Source organism: Glandiceps talaboti, chromosome 19, assembly GCF_964340395.1.
Source record: "Glandiceps talaboti chromosome 19, keGlaTala1.1, whole genome shotgun sequence".
Taxonomy (NCBI): domain Eukaryota; kingdom Metazoa; phylum Hemichordata; class Enteropneusta; family Spengelidae; genus Glandiceps; species Glandiceps talaboti.
This window is the reverse complement of record NC_135567.1, coordinates 12,609,944-12,626,665: the sequence shown is the minus strand read 5'-3', so window position 1 is coordinate 12,626,665 and position 16,722 is coordinate 12,609,944. Positions and strand designations below refer to the sequence as shown.

The 16,722-nt window shown below is 33.6% G+C and overlaps 1 protein-coding gene across 1 annotated transcript in view; it reads right to left on the bottom strand.

Moving 5' to 3' along the window:
* Positions 1–14,427, bottom strand: part of LOC144450001 (sushi, von Willebrand factor type A, EGF and pentraxin domain-containing protein 1-like) — a 38,954-nt gene extending 24,527 nt beyond the window's left edge. The window contains exons 1-17 of the mRNA XM_078140567.1: positions 14,265–14,427; positions 12,711–12,914; positions 12,191–12,394; positions 10,992–11,195; positions 10,487–10,690; positions 9,283–9,486; positions 8,736–8,939; positions 7,536–7,739; positions 7,016–7,219; positions 5,815–6,018; positions 5,295–5,498; positions 4,096–4,299; positions 3,573–3,776; positions 2,373–2,576; positions 1,847–2,050; positions 661–864; positions 138–341 (exon numbers count right to left, since the gene is read on the bottom strand). Of these exons, the coding sequence (XP_077996693.1) occupies positions 138–341; positions 661–864; positions 1,847–2,050; positions 2,373–2,576; positions 3,573–3,776; positions 4,096–4,299; positions 5,295–5,498; positions 5,815–6,018; positions 7,016–7,219; positions 7,536–7,739; positions 8,736–8,939; positions 9,283–9,486; positions 10,487–10,690; positions 10,992–11,195; positions 12,191–12,394; positions 12,711–12,914; positions 14,265–14,427 (3,427 nt within the window). The remainder of the gene's footprint in view (positions 1–137; positions 342–660; positions 865–1,846; positions 2,051–2,372; positions 2,577–3,572; positions 3,777–4,095; positions 4,300–5,294; positions 5,499–5,814; positions 6,019–7,015; positions 7,220–7,535; positions 7,740–8,735; positions 8,940–9,282; positions 9,487–10,486; positions 10,691–10,991; positions 11,196–12,190; positions 12,395–12,710; positions 12,915–14,264) is intronic.
* Between the last annotated feature and the right edge of the window lie 2,295 nt (positions 14,428–16,722).

Sequence of the window (16,722 nt, the reverse complement as noted above, 5' to 3'; positions counted from 1 at the left end):
CAAAATACTTAGCATGACGTCAAACTGACATTGATTTCATTGCATTATATATAAAATGTTCTAATTATTCCTTGTCTGCCGATTTAAGGAATATTTAAAATACATACATAATGAATAGTTTATTTATCTCATCTTACCAACACATGTAGGAGCAGTATCAGGAGTCCAGTTGTTTACACCCGAACATGTAAATGTGTCACTTCCTTCCACTCTGTAATTGGCATTACATTCCACAGTTATTGAATTATCATATGCAATTGGAAATGTTGGTACGGTACCGTCTTGGTATTGTCCATCAGTAGGTGGTATTCCCGTTGGTACACTTGTTTCACTGCATAAAGCTAAAAAAGAAAAATTGCCTTAATTCAGTTTTTTTCAAAATATGCTTCTGAAATATTGCTTTGTCTAGATTTTGCATTAAGTGTAGATATTACCCAATTTAGTTCAAAATATTGATTAAATGGGTGTTAGCAATTGCATCAAACCCATACAAACCCAAACCCATTTCGCTCGCACTGTGACGTATGTGTAGTGCGTTTTCTAAGAAATTAAAATAATATAAAATAACCATAATAATAATAATAATAATAATAATAATAATAATAATAATAATAATAATAATAATAATACAAATCATAATAAGCAAACAAATATACCCACCAACACACGTAGGTGCCACGTTTAAATCCCATGTATTTGGACCTGTACATGTAAATGTATCAGTGCCCTGTAGTTCATAGTTGGTATCACATACTACAGTGAATGAAGTGCCAGAATCAATAGGGAACGATGGTGCTGTACCACCTTGATATTGTCCGTTTGATGGTGGAATTCCTGTTGGTAGACTGCTTTGGTCACACTGAGCTGTAAAAAAACACACGCATGTTACTTTTGCAATCTTATCGGAATTTAACACGGAAATGTCCAGTAGGAAGTAGGTATGTACACTTGAAGTCAGTAACTAACTTTATTGTCCATCAAACCAAGTATGTACAAGTATAAGAACTATATTTGAATTGTTAAAGTTAATTACGGAGATCGTGCATGATAGGTCAATATTGTGTAATAAATATGACACCTAAGTTAACTTTCATTATCACATAAATACATGCATATCTTCTACTGTGTGACGTCAAACAGGGGTTGATTTCAGAGCATATCACCCCTGTTCAACTGGAACTTTTTTCGCTCATGCTACGATCAAGTTATCCTAATAATAATGTACTTTTGAAAGGTAAATACTCAAAATACATACATCCTTGGGTGGCATGAGTTTTATGCGCAGAGGTTCCTTTATTTGCATTTAATTTAAAAGTTGATTTCAGGCAATGTTTACCTACGTTTCGAAAAGACATTTGATATGGCACGTACGTCTCAAGGCTACAATAGATAACTTTGATCGAGAATCATGGCACAGTTTGTATGTGTGCCTAGCTTGACCTCGCAACAGGTCATGCGCGCAACTTCGTAATTTACACAGCCGTCGAACACAGTGTATTGCAACGAGATAAAAAATAAGTCCATTGCAGTTTTCATAACATTCGATCCAAAATTTAAAAAAAAAAAATTTTTAAAAACATTAATATGTGATAACATTAATTACATTTTTTTTTATATAATCCCACAAAATCAATATTAGTTTGACATCATGCCTCATAATTTTCGCGGACTACAAATTCTCGAATTCGGCAAGAATTTGTATTAGTCCGCAAAATACTTAGCATGACGTCAAACTGACATTGATTTCATTGCATTATATATAAAATGTTCTAATTATTCCTTGTCTGCCGATTTAAGGAATATTTAAAATACATACATAATGAATAGTTTATTTATCTCATCTTACCAACACATGTAGGAGCAGTATCAGGAGTCCAGTTGTTTACACCCGAACATGTAAATGTGTCACTTCCTTCCACTCTGTAATTGGCATTACATTCCACAGTTATTGAATTATCATATGCAATTGGAAATGTTGGTACGGTACCGTCTTGGTATTGTCCATCAGTAGGTGGTATTCCCGTTGGTACACTTGTTTCACTGCATAAAGCTAAAAAAGAAAAATTGCCTTAATTCAGTTTTTTTCAAAATATGCTTCTGAAATATTGCTTTGTCTAGATTTTGCATTAAGTGTAGATATTACCCAATTTAGTTCAAAATATTGATTAAATGGGTGTTAGCAATTGCATCAAACCCATACAAACCCAAACCCATTTCGCTCGCACTGTGACGTATGTGTAGTGCGTTTTCTAAGAAATTAAAATAATATAAAATAACCATAATAATAATAATAATAATAATAACAATAATAATAATAATAATAATAATAATAATAATAATACAAATCATAATAAGCAAACAAATATACCCACCAACACACGTAGGTGCCACGTTTAAATCCCATGTATTTGGACCTGTACATGTAAATGTATCAGTGCCCTGTAGTTCATAGTTGGTATCACATACTACAGTGAATGAAGTGCCAGAATCAATAGGGAACGATGGTGCTGTACCACCTTGATATTGTCCGTTTGATGGTGGAATTCCTGTTGGTAGACTGCTTTGGTCACACTGAGCTGTAAAAAAACACATGCATGTTACTTTTGCAATCTTATCGGAATTTAACACGGAAATGTCCAGTAGGAAGTAGGTATGTACACTTGAAGTCAGTAACTAACTTTATTGTCCATCAAACCAAGTATGTACAAGTATAAGAACTATATTTGAATTGTTAAAGTTAATTACGGAGATCGTGCATGATAGGTCAATATTGTGTAATAAATATGACACCTAAGTTAACTTTCATTATCACATAAATACATGTATATCTTCTACTGTGTGACGTCAAACAGGGGTTGATTTCAGAGCATATCACCCCTGTTCAACTGGAACTTTTTTCGCTCATGCTACGATCAAGTTATCCTAATAATAATGTACTTTTGAAAGGTAAATACTCAAAATACATACATCCTTGGGTGGCATGAGTTTTATGCGTAGAGGTTCCTTTATTTGCATTTAATTTAAAAGTTGCATTCAGGCAATGTTTACCTACGTTTCGAAAAGACATTTGATATGGCACGTACGTCTCAAGGCTACAATAGATAACTTTGATCGAGAATCATGGCACAGTTTGTATGTGTGCCTAGCTTGACCTCGCAACAGGTCATGCGCGCAACTTCGTAATTTACACAGCCGTCGAACACAGTGTATTGCAACGAGATAAAAAATAAGTCCATTGCAGTTTTCATAACATTCGATCCAAAATTTAAAAAAAATAATACTTTTAAAAACATTAATATGTGATAAAATTAATTACATTTTTTTTTATATAATCCCACAAAATCAATATTAGTTTGACATCATGCCTCATAATTTTCGCGGACTACAAATTCTCGCCTACCGGCTCGAATTCGGCAAGAATTTGTATTAGTCCGCAAAAATACTTAGCATGACGTCAAACTGACATTGATTTCATTGCATTATATATAAAATGTTCTAATTATTCCTTGTCTGCCGATTTAAGGAATATTTAAAATACATACATAATGAATAGTTTATTTATCTCATCTTACCAACACATGTAGGAGCAGTATCAGGAGTCCAGTTGTTTACACCCGAACATGTAAATGTGTCACTTCCTTCCACTCTGTAATTGGCATTACATTCCACAGTTATTGAATTATCATATGCAATTGGAAATGTTGGTACGGTACCGTCTTGGTATTGTCCATCAGTAGGTGGTATTCCCGTTGGTACACTTGTTTCACTGCATAAAGCTAAAAAAGAAAAATTGCCTTAATTCAGTTTTTTTCAAAATATGCTTCTGAAATATTGCTTTGTCTAGATTTTGCATTAAGTGTAGATATTACCCAATTTAGTTCAAAATATTGATTAAATGGGTGTTAGCAATTGCATCAAACCCATACAAACCCAAACCCATTTCGCTCGCACTGTGACGTATGTGTAGTGCGTTTTCTAAGAAATTAAAATAATATAAAATAACCATAATAATAATAATAATAATAATAATAATAATAATAATAATAATAATAATAATAATAATACAAATCATAATAAGCAAACAAATATACCCACCAACACACGTAGGTGCCACGTTTAAATCCCATGTATTTGGACCTGTACATGTAAATGTATCAGTGCCCTGTAGTTCATAGTTGGTATCACATACTACAGTGAATGAAGTGCCAGAATCAATAGGGAACGATGGTGCTGTACCACCTTGATATTGTCCGTTTGATGGTGGAATTCCTGTTGGTAGACTGCTTTGGTCACACTGAGCTGTAAAAAAACACATGCATGTTACTTTTGCAATCTTATCGGAATTTAACACGGAAATGTCCAGTAGGAAGTAGGTATGTACACTTGAAGTCAGTAACTAACTTTATTGTCCATCAAACCAAGTATGTACAAGTATAAGAACTATATTTGAATTGTTAAAGTTAATTACGGAGATCGTGCATGATAGGTCAATATTGTGTAATAAATATGACACCTAAGTTAACTTTCATTATCACATAAATACATGTATATCTTCTACTGTGTGACGTCAAACAGGGGTTGATTTCAGAGCATATCACCCCTGTTCAACTGGAACTTTTTTCGCTCATGCTACGATCAAGTTATCCTAATAATAATGTACTTTTGAAAGGTAAATACTCAAAATACATACATCCTTGGGTGGCATGAGTTTTATGCGTAGAGGTTCCTTTATTTGCATTTAATTTAAAAGTTGCATTCAGGCAATGTTTACCTACGTTTCGAAAAGACATTTGATATTGCACGTACGTCTCAAGGCTACAATAGATAACTTTGATCGAGAATCATGGCACAGTTTGTATGTGTGCCTAGCTTGACCTCGCAACAGGTCATGCGCGCAACTTCGTAATTTACACAGCCGTCGAACACAGTGTATTGCAACGAGATAAAAAATAAGTCCATTGCAGTTTTCATAACATTCGATCCAAAATTTAAAAAAAAAATACTTTTAAAAACATTAATATGTGATAAAATTAATTACATTTTTTTTTTATATAATCCCACAAAATCAATATTAGTTTGACATCATGCCTCATAATTTTCGCGGACTACAAATTCTCGCCTACCGGCTCGAATTCGGCAAGAATTTGTATTAGTCCGCAAAATACTTAGCATGACGTCAAACTGACATTGATTTCATTGCATTATATATAAAATGTTCTAATTATTCCTTGTCTGCCGATTTAAGGAATATTTAAAATACATACATAATGAATAGTTTATTTATCTCATCTTACCAACACATGTAGGAGCAGTATCAGGAGTCCAGTTGTTTACACCCGAACATGTAAATGTGTCACTTCCTTCCACTCTGTAATTGGCATTACATTCCACAGTTATTGAATTATCATATGCAATTGGAAATGTTGGTACGGTACCGTCTTGGTATTGTCCATCAGTAGGTGGTATTCCCGTTGGTACACTTGTTTCACTGCATAAAGCTAAAAAAGAAAAATTGCCTTAATTCAGTTTTTTTCAAAATATGCTTCTGAAATATTGCTTTGTCTAGATTTTGCATTAAGTGTAGATATTACCCAATTTAGTTCAAAATATTGATTAAATGGGTGTTAGCAATTGCATCAAACCCATACAAACCCAAACCCATTTCGCTCGCACTGTGACGTATGTGTAGTGCGTTTTCTAAGAAATTAAAATAATATAAAATAACCATAATAATAATAATAATAATAATAACAATAATAATAATAATAATAATAATAATAATACAAATCATAATAAGCAAACAAATATACCCACCAACACACGTAGGTGCCACGTTTAAATCCCATGTATTTGGACCTGTACATGTAAATGTATCAGTGCCCTGTAGTTCATAGTTGGTATCACATACTACAGTGAATGAAGTGCCAGAATCAATAGGGAACGATGGTGCTGTACCACCTTGATATTGTCCGTTTGATGGTGGAATTCCTGTTGGTAGACTGCTTTGGTCACACTGAGCTGTAAAAAAACACATGCATGTTACTTTTGCAATCTTATCGGAATTTAACACGGAAATGTCCAGTAGGAAGTAGGTATGTACACTTGAAGTCAGTAACTAACTTTATTGTCCATCAAACCAAGTATGTACAAGTATAAGAACTATATTTGAATTGTTAAAGTTAATTACGGAGATCGTGCATGATAGGTCAATATTGTGTAATAAATATGACACCTAAGTTAACTTTCATTATCACATAAATACATGTATATCTTCTACTGTGTGACGTCAAACAGGGGTTGATTTCAGAGCATATCACCCCTGTTCAACTGGAACTTTTTTCGCTCATGCTACGATCAAGTTATCCTAATAATAATGTACTTTTGAAAGGTAAATACTCAAAATACATACATCCTTGGGTGGCATGAGTTTTATGCGTAGAGGTTCCTTTATTTGCATTTAATTTAAAAGTTGCATTCAGGCAATGTTTACCTACGTTTCGAAAAGACATTTGATATGGCACGTACGTCTCAAGGCTACAATAGATAACTTTGATCGAGAATCATGGCACAGTTTGTATGTGTGCCTAGCTTGACCTCGCAACAGGTCATGCGCGCAACTTCGTAATTTACACAGCCGTCGAACACAGTGTATTGCAACGAGATAAAAAATAAGTCCATTGCAGTTTTCATAACATTCGATCCAAAATTTAAAAAAAAAAATACTTTTAAAAACATTAATATGTGATAAAATTAATTACATTTTTTTTTTATATAATCCCACAAAATCAATATTAGTTTGACATCATGCCTCATAATTTTCGCGGACTACAAATTCTCGCCTACCGGCTCGAATTCGGCAAGAATTTGTATTAGTCCGCAAAAATACTTAGCATGACGTCAAACTGACATTGATTTCATTGCATTATATATAAAATGTTCTAATTATTCCTTGTCTGCCGATTTAAGGAATATTTAAAATACATACATAATGAATAGTTTATTTATCTCATCTTACCAACACATGTAGGAGCAGTATCAGGAGTCCAGTTGTTTACACCCGAACATGTAAATGTGTCACTTCCTTCCACTCTGTAATTGGCATTACATTCCACAGTTATTGAATTATCATATGCAATTGGAAATGTTGGTACGGTACCGTCTTGGTATTGTCCATCAGTAGGTGGTATTCCCGTTGGTACACTTGTTTCACTGCATAAAGCTAAAAAAGAAAAATTGCCTTAATTCAGTTTTTTTCAAAATATGCTTCTGAAATATTGCTTTGTCTAGATTTTGCATTAAGTGTAGATATTACCCAATTTAGTTCAAAATATTGATTAAATGGGTGTTAGCAATTGCATCAAACCCATACAAACCCAAACCCATTTCGCTCGCACTGTGACGTATGTGTAGTGCGTTTTCTAAGAAATTAAAATAATATAAAATAACCATAATAATAATAATAATAATAATAACAATAATAATAATAATAATAATAATAATAATACAAATCATAATAAGCAAACAAATATACCCACCAACACACGTAGGTGCCACGTTTAAATCCCATGTATTTGGACCTGTACATGTAAATGTATCAGTGCCCTGTAGTTCATAGTTGGTATCACATACTACAGTGAATGAAGTGCCAGAATCAATAGGGAACGATGGTGCTGTACCACCTTGATATTGTCCGTTTGATGGTGGAATTCCTGTTGGTAGACTGCTTTGGTCACACTGAGCTGTAAAAAAACACATGCATGTTACTTTTGCAATCTTATCGGAATTTAACACGGAAATGTCCAGTAGGAAGTAGGTATGTACACTTGAAGTCAGTAACTAACTTTATTGTCCATCAAACCAAGTATGTACAAGTATAAGAACTATATTTGAATTGTTAAAGTTAATTACGGAGATCGTGCATGATAGGTCAATATTGTGTAATAAATATGACACCTAAGTTAACTTTCATTATCACATAAATACATGTATATCTTCTACTGTGTGACGTCAAACAGGGGTTGATTTCAGAGCATATCACCCCTGTTCAACTGGAACTTTTTTCGCTCATGCTACGATCAAGTTATCCTAATAATAATGTACTTTTGAAAGGTAAATACTCAAAATACATACATCCTTGGGTGGCATGAGTTTTATGCGTAGAGGTTCCTTTATTTGCATTTAATTTAAAAGTTGCATTCAGGCAATGTTTACCTACGTTTCGAAAAGACATTTGATATGGCACGTACGTCTCAAGGCTACAATAGATAACTTTGATCGAGAATCATGGCACAGTTTGTATGTGTGCCTAGCTTGACCTCGCAACAGGTCATGCGCGCAACTTCGTAATTTACACAGCCGTCGAACACAGTGTATTGCAACGAGATAAAAAATAAGTCCATTGCAGTTTTCATAACATTCGATCCAAAATTTAAAAAAAAAATACTTTTAAAAACATTAATATGTGATAAAATTAATTACATTTTTTTTTTATATAATCCCACAAAATCAATATTAGTTTGACATCATGCCTCATAATTTTCGCGGACTACAAATTCTCGCCTACCGGCTCGAATTCGGCAAGAATTTGTATTAGTCCGCAAAAATACTTAGCATGACGTCAAACTGACATTGATTTCATTGCATTATATATAAAATGTTCTAATTATTCCTTGTCTGCCGATTTAAGGAATATTTAAAATACATACATAATGAATAGTTTATTTATCTCATCTTACCAACACATGTAGGAGCAGTATCAGGAGTCCAGTTGTTTACACCCGAACATGTAAATGTGTCACTTCCTTCCACTCTGTAATTGGCATTACATTCCACAGTTATTGAATTATCATATGCAATTGGAAATGTTGGTACGGTACCGTCTTGGTATTGTCCATCAGTAGGTGGTATTCCCGTTGGTACACTTGTTTCACTGCATAAAGCTAAAAAAGAAAAATTGCCTTAATTCAGTTTTTTTCAAAATATGCTTCTGAAATATTGCTTTGTCTAGATTTTGCATTAAGTGTAGATATTACCCAATTTAGTTCAAAATATTGATTAAATGGGTGTTAGCAATTGCATCAAACCCATACAAACCCAAACCCATTTCGATCGCACTGTGACGTATGTGTAGTGCGTTTTCTAAGAAATTAAAATAATATAAAATAATAATAATAATAATAATAATAATAATAATAATAATAATAACAATAATAATAATAATAATAATAATAATAATAATAATAATAATAATACAAATCATAATAAGCAAACATATATACCCACCAACACACGTAGGTGCCACGTTTAAATCCCATGTATTTGGACCTGTACATGTAAATGTATCAGTGCCCTGTAGTTCATAGTTGGTATCACATACTACAGTGAATGAAGTGCCAGAATCAATAGGGAACGATGGTGCTGTACCACCTTGATATTGTCCGTTTGATGGTGGAATTCCTGTTGGTAGACTGCTTTGGTCACACTGAGCTGTAAAAAAACACACGCATGTTACTTTTAATTTTGCAATCTTATCGGAATTTAACACGGAAATGTCCAGTAGGAAGTAGGTATGTACACTTGAAGTCAGTAACTAACTTTATTGTCCATCAAACCAAGTATGTACAAGTATAAGAATTGTATTTGAATCGTTTAAATTAATTACGAAGATCGTGCATGATAGGTCAATATTGTGTAATAAATGTGACACCTAAGTTAACTTTCATTATCACATAAATACATGTATATCTTCTACTGTGTGACGTCAAACAGGGGTTGATTTCAGAGCATATCACCCCTGTTCAACTGGAACTTTTTTCGCTCATGCTACGATCAAGTTATCCTAATAATAATGTACTTTTGAAAGGTAAATACTCAAAATACATACATCCTTGGGTGGCATGAGTTTTATGCGCAGAGGTTCCTTTATTTGCATTTAATTTAAAAGTTGATTTCAGGCAATGTTTACCTACGTTTCGAAAAGACATTTGATATGGCACGTACGTCTCAAGGCTACAATAGATAACTTTGATCGAGAATCATGGCACAGTTTGTATGTGTGCCTAGCTTGACCTCGCAACAGGTCATGCACGCAACTTCGTAATTTACACAGTCGTCGAACACAGTGTATTGCAACGAGATAAAAAATAAGTCCATTGCAGTTTTCATAACATTCGATCCAAAATTTAAATAAAAAATACTTTTAAAAACATTAATATGTGATAACATTAATTACATTTTTTTTTATATAATCCCACAAAATCAATATTAGTTTGACATCATGCCTCATAATTTTCGCGGACTACAAATTCTCGCCTACCGGCTCGAATTCGGCAAGAATTTGTATTAGTCCGCAAAATACTTAGCATGACGTCAAACTGACATTGATTTCATTGCATTATATATAAAATGTTCTAATTATTCCTTGTCTGCCGATTTAAGGAATATTTAAAATACATACATAATGAATAGTTTATTTATCTCATCTTACCAACACATGTAGGAGCAGTATCAGGAGTCCAGTTGTTTACACCCGAACATGTAAATGTGTCACTTCCTTCCACTCTGTAATTGGCATTACATTCCACAGTTATTGAATTATCATATGCAATTGGAAATGTTGGTACGGTACCGTCTTGGTATTGTCCATCAGTAGGTGGTATTCCCGTTGGTACACTTGTTTCACTGCATAAAGCTAAAAAAGAAAAATTGCCTTAATTCAGTTTTTTTCAAAATATGCTTCTGAAATATTGCTTTGTCTAGATTTTGCATTAAGTGTAGATATTACCCAATTTAGTTCAAAATATTGATTAAATGGGTGTTAGCAATTGCATCAAACCCATACAAACCCAAACCCATTTCGCTCGCACTGTGACGTATGTGTAGTGCGTTTTCTAAGAAATTAAAATAATATAAAATAACCATAATAATAATAATAATAATAATAATAATAATAATAATAATACAAATCATAATAAGCAAACAAATATACCCACCAACACACGTAGGTGCCACGTTTAAATCCCATGTATTTGGACCTGTACATGTAAATGTATCAGTGCCCTGTAGTTCATAGTTGGTATCACATACTACAGTGAATGAAGTGCCAGAATCAATAGGGAACGATGGTGCTGTACCACCTTGATATTGTCCATTTGATGGTGGAATTCCTGTTGGTAGACTGCTTTGGTCACACTGAGCTGTAAAAAAACACACGCATGTTACTTTTGCAATCTTATCGGAATTTAACACGGAAATGTCCAGTAGGAAGTAGGTATGTACACTTGAAGTCAGTAACTAACTTTATTGTCCATCAAACCAAGTATGTACAAGTATAAGAACTATATTTGAATTGTTAAAGTTAATTACGGAGATCGTGCATGATAGGTCAATATTGTGTAATAAATATGACACCTAAGTTAACTTTCATTATCACATAAATACATGTATATCTTCTACTGTGTGACGTCAAACAGGGGTTGATTTCAGAGCATATCACCCCTGTTCAACTGGAACTTTTTTCGCTCATGCTACGATCAAGTTATCCTAATAATAATGTACTTTTGAAAGGTAAATACTCAAAATACATACATCCTTGGGTGGCATGAGTTTTATGCGCAGAGGTTCCTTTATTTGCATTTAATTTAAAAGTTGCATTCAGGCAATGTTTACCTACGTTTCGAAAAGACATTTGATATGGCACGTACGTCTCAAGGCTACAATAGATAACTTTGATCGAGAATCATGGCACAGTTTGTATGTGTGCCTAGCTTGACCTCGCAACAGGTCATGCGCGCAACTTCGTAATTTACACAGCCGTCGAACACAGTGTATTGCAACGAGATAAAAAATAAGTCCATTGCAGTTTTCATAACATTCGATCCAAAATTTAAAAAAAAAATACTTTTAAAAACATTAATATGTGATAAAATTAATTACATTTTTTTTTTATATAATCCCACAAAATCAATATTAGTTTGACATCATGCCTCATAATTTTCGCGGACTACAAATTCTCGCCTACCGGCTCGAATTCGGCAAGAATTTGTATTAGTCCGCAAAATACTTAGCATGACGTCAAATTGACATTGATTTCATTGCATTATATATAAAATGTTCTAATTATTCCTTGTCTGCCGATTTAAGGAATATTTAAAATACATACATAATGAATAGTTTATTTATCTCATCTTACCAACACATGTAGGAGCAGTATCAGGAGTCCAGTTGTTTACACCCGAACATGTAAATGTGTCACTTCCTTCCACTCTGTAATTGGCATTACATTCCACAGTTATTGAATTATCATATGCAATTGGAAATGTTGGTACGGTACCGTCTTGGTATTGTCCATCAGTAGGTGGTATTCCCGTTGGTACACTTGTTTCACTGCATAAAGCTAAAAAAGAAAAATTGCCTTAATTCAGTTTTTTTCAAAATATGCTTCTGAAATATTGCTTTGTCTAGATTTTGCATTAAGTGTAGATATTACCCAATTTAGTTCAAAATATTGATTAAATGGGTGTTAGCAATTGCATCAAACCCATACAAACCCAAACCCATTTCGCTCGCACTGTGACGTATGTGTAGTGCGTTTTCTAAGAAATTAAAATAATATAAAATAACCATAATAATAATAATAATAATAATAACAATAATAATAATAATAATAATAATAATAATACAAATCATAATAAGCAAACAAATATACCCACCAACACACGTAGGTGCCACGTTTAAATCCCATGTATTTGGACCTGTACATGTAAATGTATCAGTGCCCTGTAGTTCATAGTTGGTATCACATACTACAGTGAATGAAGTGCCAGAATCAATAGGGAACGATGGTGCTGTACCACCTTGATATTGTCCGTTTGATGGTGGAATTCCTGTTGGTAGACTGCTTTGGTCACACTGAGCTGTAAAAAAACACATGCATGTTACTTTTGCAATCTTATCGGAATTTAACACGGAAATGTCCAGTAGGAAGTAGGTATGTACACTTTAAGTCAGTAACTAACTTTATTGTCCATCAAACCAAGTATGTACAAGTATAAGAACTATATTTGAATTGTTAAAGTTAATTACGGAGATCGTGCATGATAGGTCAATATTGTGTAATAAATATGACACCTAAGTTAACTTTCATTATCACATAAATACATGCATATCTTCTACTGTGTGACGTCAAACAGGGGTTGATTTCAGAGCATATCACCCCTGTTCAACTGGAACTTTTTTCGCTCATGCTACGATCAAGTTATCCTAATAATAATGTACTTTTGAAAGGTAAATACTCAAAATACATACATCCTTGGGTGGCATGAGTTTTATGCGCAGAGGTTCCTTTATTTGCATTTAATTTAAAAGTTGCATTCAGGCAATGTTTACCTACGTTTCGAAAAGACATTTGATATGGCACGTACGTCTCAAGGCTACAATAGATAACTTTGATCGAGAATCATGGCACAGTTTGTATGTGTGCCTAGCTTGACCTCGCAACAGGTCATGCGCGCAACTTCGTAATTTACACAGCCGTCGAACACAGTGTATTGCAACGAGATAAAAAATAAGTCCATTGCAGTTTTCATAACATTCGATCCAAAATTTAAAAAAAAAATACTTTTAAAAACATTAATATGTGATAAAATTAATTACATTTTTTTTTATATAATCCCACAAAATCAATATTAGTTTGACATCATGCCTCATAATTTTCGCGGACTACAAATTCTCGCCTACCGGCTCGAATTCGTAATTTATGTGTACAGCGATATTACCCAAACATACAAATATAATCAAATACGCTGAATTAAAAATAATATAGGGGTAGACATTTCAATTGTGTCACTATGTACCACAGTGTTGGGTTAAGTAGTATTAAAATATACTGCCGCCATTATATGGATGTGTATGTGCGCATATACGCACATCGTTTGTCGGTTTAATTCCTACTGGTATACCGACATGGTTACAATGAACTATTAAAACAGATGTGAACGTATACACAAATGTTGGTTTGTACAAATCTTGGAATGACATGTTGAATCAGATAGAGTAATAAAGAACACATATCCTAAAGTGCAGTAGAAATGTGAATCAATATACTACTTGCTGATAACGTATGGCAACATTTCCCAGAACACAAATAACAATGAACTATTATTTCGGTGCTTTAATACATATACATACGCATACCATAATGTATATAGAAGAAAGTATATTGGATGTTTTCAGTTTGATATTTTCAATAAGACAAATAAACTAACCGTGACATGTTGGCTTTTCACCACTCCAACTACCATCCATACATGTTATAGTTTTTAGACCAACAAGAGTATAACCAAAATTGCACGAAAATGTTACATCTGTTCCATGTTCAAAAGTCGGTGAATCATCTTGCTGGCCATCCATTGGTGTACCAGGATCCATACAGTAAGCTGTTAAGAAATGAATTTCGATTCACGGGTTATAACTTTAAATAGTTGACAGTAGTAGTAGTAATAATAATAGTAGTAGTAGTAGTAGTAGTGGTGGTGGTGGTGGTGGTGGTGGTGGTGGTGGTGTTTACCCAACTTTGCTGCCTTGCAGCCTTGCTTTATGTGCAAGATCTTGAACTTCAATCCAACGACAGCAATTTCAGCAAGTTCTGTAGGATAATAGCTAACATGGATGCTGTAGAATTGAAGCTAACTTATTCAATCTATTGAACATAAATACAAATTCAAGATGGCATCCGCCGTGGTGACAAAACATCGTAGTTCGTCGTCGAAGACAAAGACTGATAAAGAGGAGGATGCTATCAAAGTTTGGACATGTAAGAAGAGGAAAAAAAGATGAAGTGGTGCTGCCTTGGTATTGTCACAACATCGTATGTGAAAGAGTAACGTGGGAAGTATTATAATTGTCTTAGTCAGGTGGCTTAGCAACTTTATTGTTAAAAGCACCAAATTTGGCATACATGTTCCTAAGGACCTACTTATTGTTTTTAGCTTAAGAGCTCTCTTTAATATTTGCATAAATGTCCGGAAATCAGAAACAAATTAAAAAGACCGCCATCAACCATAAAAAAATCATATGTTTTAGCAAAATTACTTACGAAAAAGCACTAATTTTGGCATGAATCATGCTTATAATCCATTTATTGATTATATCCTTATTTTTAGAATATTTGCATTTATTTATGTATATCAATAAAATTCACAATGGCCATTATTATGATTGAAAACACCTATAATTCAGGAAAATAATTTACATAAAGGCGCCAAATAACACACGATTGTTCCTCAGCACTTATTGATGTTAGCCTAGAAGCCCTCCTGAAACAAAATGTGCATATATCAGACAAATTGAAAATGGCTGCTATCACTTTAAAATAAGTTATTTCTGCAAAATTTAAGTTTGGAAGAAAAACATAATCTGGCATAAGTGTCCATTAAGATTTATGTGATGATAATAGTCTAGAAAAGTCCTTAAATATTAGTTTTGAATACATTTGCAAATTAAGCTATTTCATAGAAATATGTGTTTGATAGTGACCATTTATGCAAATATATGATGTTTTCAAACTGACTCTTAAATGTAAATCTGTGATTGGGTGCTATAGAACACACTTTCCAAATTTGGTTTCTTTAAGTAATCTATTTCTCTGTAACATAGAATTCTTCCTGGTTGAATGTGGACATTTTCAAAATCGGTGATTTTTGCAAATGTATACCAATATGAAAATGGACTAGGAGTCAAAAATCAAAAGTAGGTTCCAAAGAACGTGAATGTCACATTTAGTCATTTTGATGCCTTATTTCCAAAACTCTTTCTGTCTCAATGCAAATGATGATGCAAGTCCCATCCACTGGTATTGAAACAAGTGTAATAACTGCACTGTCAACATCATTGCTAAACTTACAAGTTTAGAGCAACGCCAAAATAATGTACAACATTGAAAAGTGCTTTTAAATAAATGAAGGCAAACACACCAAACATTCAAAGTATGATTTATGATGGCGTCCATGACGAATGAGATAAAGAAAGAATAAAAACGAATATCAATATAAGAAATTGTAAGGAGGATATTGGTAGAATTGACAATGATATGATAAAAATATATTTGCAAGGTCATTGGTGTAGTACCAGAACAAGAGTTTCAAACACAGAGACAAGGAAATCAACAATGAATGGGAATTATGCAAGGCCCATTGGAGTGCAATTCCAGAATACAAGGTTCCAGTACAGGGTGTTGCAGAAGGCCAGAACCTTGAAAGAAAGTTACACAATTGATTACCAAAAAGCATATATCACACCAGACTTGACCAAGCATGAACAAGATGTAAACAGGCAACTGGGAGCAGTATTGAAGCGAGGATAAGAGGATGGAATGGCGAACTTAATGAATCGAGAAGGGGAGTTAGTTACCACAGTCTCTCAGCAGGCAAAATTGTAACTGAAGTAAACATATGCCATAGTGAAATAGAAGAGAAGGGACTCTGAATAGAGGTGCATTTAGTGTACATAATAATGGAACAATTACTAACAATACAAGCAATTATAAGAATACCTTACATACTAAGAAGATAAGACAAATTTCATCTACTGAAGATAGTAGAGTTAAGTAACCATCATAGAGATAACCATAACAACACTGACTATGATAGTATACCGTGTGACTACGGCAGTAAAGAAAGTACATGTGGAAAAAGAGACCCAGACTAAAATGTATGTACACAAATG